Source organism: Lactuca saligna, chromosome 2 (assembly GCF_052625555.1).
Source record: "Lactuca saligna cultivar CGN05327 chromosome 2, ASM5262555v1, whole genome shotgun sequence".
NCBI lineage: Eukaryota > Viridiplantae > Streptophyta > Magnoliopsida > Asterales > Asteraceae > Lactuca > Lactuca saligna.
In genome coordinates this window covers 168,509,069-168,515,517 of record NC_136418.1, presented here as the reverse complement: position 1 = coordinate 168,515,517, position 6,449 = coordinate 168,509,069, and the positions used below count along the sequence as shown (strand labels likewise).

At 30.0% G+C, this 6,449-nt stretch overlaps 1 protein-coding gene across 1 annotated transcript; it reads right to left on the bottom strand.

Moving 5' to 3' along the window:
• Positions 1-2,429: 2,429 nt before the first annotated feature.
• Positions 2,430-5,722, bottom strand: LOC145032680 (cytokinin riboside 5'-monophosphate phosphoribohydrolase LOG3). Its single transcript, XM_078981572.1, has 7 exons — positions 5,373-5,722; positions 4,945-5,042; positions 4,722-4,752; positions 3,973-4,072; positions 3,113-3,183; positions 2,893-3,036; positions 2,430-2,806 (listed from the first exon to the last, which is right to left on the bottom strand). Exons 1-7 carry the CDS (start codon positions 5,499-5,501, stop codon positions 2,714-2,716), a joined length of 666 nt encoding a protein of 221 aa, XP_078837698.1. The 5' UTR covers positions 5,502-5,722; the 3' UTR covers positions 2,430-2,713.
• Positions 5,723-6,449: the final 727 nt, after the last annotated feature.

Sequence of the window (6,449 nt, the reverse complement as noted above, 5' to 3'; positions counted from 1 at the left end):
GTTCTTTTGTTTTATGGTTTAAAATAGTTCATTGTTGAACTTTTGTTCTGTGTAATGTAATATATATATATATATATATATATATATATATATATATATATATATATATATATATATATATATATTACATTACACATAAGCTAATAGATGAATATATAATTTTATATGTAATCAGTTCGGTTTATGGGATAGATTTTTGGTCGGTTCGGTTTTAATCAGTCGATAGGATTCGTAAAACCGAACCGAATTTTGTCGGTTTAAATAAATATTGAAACAAGCACTCTCATATATTGTTTTGGTTTCGGTTTTTTAATTTCACTTTTTTGTTCCAAGTCTTAAAAAATCAACTCCTATTTTAGAAACCCTTTAGCTTAAATTCTAACCTATTAAATACTCATTTTTAATAACTAGATGTGTGTGTCCGCATAATACGACAGTGATAAATAGTTTTTTTTTGGCAAAAAATTTCTTACGGGGAAATAATTATTGAATATTATTATTAGTTATTATGTAATAAAAAAAATACCACTTTTAAATAAAATATTTATGTTTATACGTTATGTTTATATTATATTTTTATATTAATCATGTAAACTATTTAATAATTTTATTTAGTTTAAGAAATATAAATTAATTTCATATACATGAATTTAATATTTTAAAATTTTCATTTTCTCCAAATTGAATTTCTTAAGTATTTTACTTAATTCAAATCTTCAAACTTTTGGCAAGTATGAATAATTTATTTACGCATAATTGATTTGTATAAAAAAACTTTGTAACTTATATATTTTAAAATTCAAAATATGACTAATATGTTTTATAATATAATATAAGATAACAATTATTTATTTTAATCAAAATTAATTTTATTTTTTTAAAATTTATCCTTAAAGATCTAAAATTTGAGTCGAAATTGTGGATGTTACATACAACTACTTACACAAATTGTTGTGTATGGAAAAAAATTGTTGTGTACAAATCACTTCCAATTATAATTCCATCCCTAAAATCACAATATAAAACCAAAAGATTTCTTCAACTTTAAATAAATTTTATACCTGAATGCTCAACTAAGATACCATCTAAAAAATTGTTGCATATCTTTATCAATCAATTTTGTTACCCCAAATCAATAATCTATCTTAAGGTCAAGTAATTAGCCCGAATCCTTGAAAAGTTGTCATTCCTTGCTTTAAATTGAATCTTTTTATATTGATAACGTTTTATTATAATGTAATGTCATATTTATCAAGGCTCTGATACCAGTTTTGGTGTGTGTATGTGTACGGAATTTTTTTTTAACAAAGAAGGGAATAAATATAAAAATTGTTAAATGTGTTATTGTAATGTAGTAAGTGTTATACTTACATAAATATAAACTATTCAAGTCAGCCTGTATCGTTCTTTGGTCTGTGTGGTTGCTTTCTTTGTTGGCTAATTTTCGAAAGAATTCATAATAAAGAGATTGAAATTTCTCAACATAAAGAAATACTTTTCAGTAATAAAAAGGACTTACTGCATATAAATTTCAGAATTCTACAAGCACAAAATAAATATACTCACGAATATATACCAAACATGGTTAGTAGCTGGAGTTATAATAACACCAGCCAAGAAGATCTTCGTCAACCCTCCAAGTTTGGCGAAAAATTCATGAACAATAGCATGGAAGTGTATCCAATGCTATACGTCAACACTTCTGCCGACATGTAGAACAACTTTTCGAAGAAAATCTTTGTCACTTTTGCGAAAGCAAAGATTTAGAGACAAAGGAGGGGCCGTCCTCTGAAGATGACAAATCTTCATCATCTTTAAGAAAGATGCTTCACGCGTCAAATGGCCCCCGCCACTCAAAATAATAATGCATTTCTTCATTATTAAAAACTTCCCAGTTGTCCACAATAATGTAATCTTTAGTGGATAAAAACGTCATGTCTGACATAATAGACAAAGATCAGATCCTCTCAATGTATCTATAGATTGAGAGTTATGCTTTGTTTTAGGGACATCGCAATAACAAGTTCAAGAAAAACACTCTCTATCTAGAAACAATCTATAGAAAATAAATAAATAAAATAAAAGACTCAGGTAAAGACTTCACCAAAAATGTAAGCCTTGGCAAAGAAGCAATTTGATTTTCTTGTCGACATGTTTGAATATTTTCAACCCACATTTTGTTTATGATAGAGCAACAATTAGACTTAATTCTTAATTAAAGATGAATCAATCGAACTCTTTTTACCAAGTTAAGATTCAGTTAATCACAAGTTATGTCAAAAATATATCAACCATCCATAAGCTTTATTTTCAAACCAAACATCTCAAATTTATACCAATTTATAACTTCCAATTAACATTGATCTTCATTTCGAAATTTCATCACAAAGAATTCGCTTTAGAGATCGAAATTCCCAAAACATCAAACATAAGAGATCTTGCAATTCCATTTGGCATCTAATATTGTATTTTACAATAAACTTAAGTTGCTTGAGAAGGGTGAAAGAAATATGTGAGAGTTACCCACATACACTCTTTTAAGTCATTACATCTTCAATAATAATTTACAAAAAAAGAAGATCAAGATTCTAATTTAGACCAAAAAACCCTTTCAAAGTCAGCACCTTTTTCACTACCACAAATCTCTTCATCAAAAAAAAAAAAAAAAACCAAAAACCAAAAACCAAAAACACCCTGCTGCATCCATTCTTCATCACCTAGAAATATCATCGTCACTGTAGTCAAGCTGTTGCTCCATTTCCCAGCTCAATTTCGAAGCAACTCTTTCATGGCAAGGCACGTACTCCTGTAATTTGTCAAACAAAGTCAAACACTTGACTTTCAACTTTCCTTGACTTCAAAAAGTCAACAATTTCGTTTTGGGTACTTTACCTCAAGTTTTCGAACCAAAACCTTCGCTGTTGGTGCCAATACAATGATGTGACGTGCGCTTGGACTGATGAATCCTTCCTCTACTGCTTTATCGATGAATAACAGTAATGAATTGTAGTATCCATCAACATTCAATAAACCCACCTGCAAGATCAATTAATTAACATCTTAATCCCTTTCTTGATTATAAACCCTAGAAATTCGTAGACATGAAATTTACCGGCTTATCATGAATTCCCAGTTGAGCCCATGTTATCACTTCAAGTAGCTCTTCGAGTGTACCATAACCACCTGCAATTTGATTGAAATCTCAACACATTAAGGATGTAAATGAATTGGGTTTATTTTGATAGCAAGAACATATACCATAAATGGTGAAATTGAAATTACTGAAAGGAAGTGAAGCTTTTACTAAATTAGGTCACGTGCACCATAACGATATCAAATTCCCTTAAATGGGTTCAGAATCAGTGATTGTACACTTGAAATAAATTAAGAAATTTCGAAGAAATAAATGTAAAGGTTTCTTTATTTTCAGTGTTCAGATATTGTTGTTGGGTTCTTGAAGACTAATATCGGGATTCGTGTCTATGTGTTAATACTTAATCCAACCATTAATTACCAATTTCTTGATTTTTAATCAACTAAAAACTCAAAGAGTCAATGTCAACAGTTTACATACATCTCTTTACTTAATTGCCGATTTGTATTCACTTGTTACTATCAAAAACAGTTTAAAAAACTTTTCTACAAATATCCATTAAAATTTTAAGCACGTTTAATTCATTCCAACATGAATAAGACCCATTTGTATTTTCCTTTAGCATTTTTCATGTTGCGAGGCGTTACTTTTTCCCTTTAAATATAATAAATAAATACAGCACTCTTAAAAAAAATTACTAATTTTGTGGGTCCTCTTCATCTCCCCACCTCATATATAAATCCTGAAATTTTATCTCCAATTGAATGAAAGAAAGAAGACAAATAAATAAAAGCACCTGACATCCCTTTTATGTAATGAGTTAAATGCTGTTTATGAGATTTTAGTGAAAGAATATGAAAGCAGATTTTATACTTAACCTGGTAAAGCAATAAAAGCATCAGAATGCTTCGCCATTTCTGCTTTCCTTTGATGCATATCTGCCACTGCTTTCACTTCCCCTACTGTTTCACCAGTTAACTGCCAAAAAAAAAACACAAAACAATCAACAAATAAAATAACGTAAATCACACTCAATTAAATAAATTAATCATCAAAAATATAAAATATATATAGATATCGAGTGTCGTGTTTGTGTGTGCAGTAAAACAATGATGAGGGTTGCAGGAATGGTGGACTTTCAATTTATCTTTTTACAGATTCAGAGTTTTCCAGAGTTTTCAGTACGACACACACACACATATTTATATATAAATAAATATATGTATGTGTATACTCAATTACTCATACATATATACATATAGATAATGCTGTATGTATATTAAGAAAATGACAAGGAAGAAAGATACAAGAGGCCAACTGTACGTACACGCTGAAAATATCAGGAAAAATATGACACCACAAAAGGAAAAAATCATACAAGTCATTTGAAGGCAAAAACCATAAAACCTGCTCCAGATTGTACTCTTGATAACGCCAACATATTTACAAGAAATAAATGCGTAACAACACAAATAATGCTAGCTTTTTAGACAACAAAAAAGAAAGGCACTAGCAAAGTGTACAACATTTATTTTCTTATGTTATAGATAGATATTATGTATAATAGTGTAATATATATATAAAAACATGGAAAGTTTCAAGACTTTTCGTTGATATTTAGACATACCTCTCGAGGCATGAGCGTCTTGGGAATAACCCTGCAGAAGAAGGGAGACAATAACATGACAAAAAGTTAGTTTTCAATCAACGAAAAACTACAACAACAAACACAGTGATTTTGTTTTTTTAATCATCCGGTGTTAATCTTAATAATTACGTTTTACTTTTTTTTTTTTTTTTTTGAGGTAGAATAATAGGAATTAAGATCACACATTATGTCGATCGATTACCCAATAACATGACGACCACCATCGTGGACAGCTTGCGAGACCAATCCCATTAAGCCAATGCTACCTCCTCCATACACGAGATCAATGTTTCTTGAAACCTGTATTAATTCAAATCATTTCATTTCATGAAAAAACCCTACAATAAACTTGAAAAGAAAACAAAACCCACAAAAATCTTGAAAAGGAAACACATTCTTATTGTCGATTTCAAACAAAAAGTCATTAAGAAACCAAACCCCACAACCTTCATCTTTTTGCTAAATGGTGAAACCAAAATCTTGAAAAGGAAAGCATTATGCCATTATAGTTGTTGATTCCAAACAAAAACGAAAACCCCATTAAGACAATCGGAAACAAGGTTTCAAAAACACATTTTTAAAATATATCAAAGAAAAACGGATTCGGAATGAAAAGATTAAATTAAATACCAGTTCTTTCCCAAGCTCAATAGCAGCATCTTGGTAGCTGCTTTTCTTTCCTTGACTACTCCCACAGAAAACACAAATTCTTTTGAACTTTGATACCTTGATTTCACTCTCTCTTTCCATCTTATTCATGTCCCTATCGACTTTTCCCTTTTGATATACAAAACAATCGGTGGGTTGAAAAGAAGAATCGGCTCTCTGTTTTTAACCTTTCAAGAAACACACACACACACACTAAGGCCGAAATTGCGTGTGACAGAAGAGAGCAGTAGCCACTAGTGTGATGGATGGATTAGTATAAAATCAAAGACATTGGAGGGGAGGGAGGGAGGGAAGATGGTGTATTTTTTTAGTCCTTTTTTTTTGGGTTGTCCACTCCTCAACCGTGCTTGTATTTATAAAGACTCTTTGGCACGTGAGAGACCTCTTAATCCATACCCAAGCTAGCACGTGTGGGGACCATACAATTATTTTGTAAATTCATATTCATATATACTATACTATAATATAAATATAATTCTACAAACTTAACCACATACTTGTACATCTTGAAACATATTTATTATTGATTAGTGTTTGGAATGTTGTGTTATTTACTAAATTGTATTTGAAAATTAATACCATTAATTTTAACGGTTTCATCTTAATTAAAAGCTGTATTTTACGTTTTGCATACATTTTTTCAGTTTCAAATTTCTTTAAACAAATAAATTATAATTTCTCATAAAAAAATATTATTGGAAACTTATAGAAAAATCCGTATATTTTGACTATATTTTGGTTTTACAAAAATATTTTATTTTGGACAATAAAAATCATCTACATTTTAGGTGTGGTTAGTTTTTTCGAAGCGAAAATTTCTGAAGTTTGTGGATCATCACTGCAACCCTTTGTTGTAGCAGAAGGGGGGACCACACGGCTGCAGCATATAATAAAAAGTTTATTTGTTTTTAATCTGTACAGATTGCTGCGATAAGTTAAAGTAAGGTGTTAAGAGGTATGAAACAGAGAGTCAAGTGTTGCGCCACGCAGCATACGCGCAACAGTTTTTAAGATAAAAGTCTTCAGAAAAACAAACAG

Coding starts and splice junctions, on each gene's coding strand:
- LOC145032680 (XM_078981572.1), bottom strand. CDS start 5,501: ATGAATAAGATGGAAAGAGAGAGTGAAATCAAGGTATCAAAGTTCAAA. Junction 5,043..5,372: donor TTGAGCTTGGGAAAGAACTG/GTATTTAATTTA, acceptor GAATTAATACAG/GTTTCAAGAAACATTGATCT. Junction 4,753..4,944: donor GGTGGTCGTCATGTTATTGG/GTAATCGATCGA, acceptor CTTCTTCTGCAG/GGTTATTCCCAAGACGCTCA.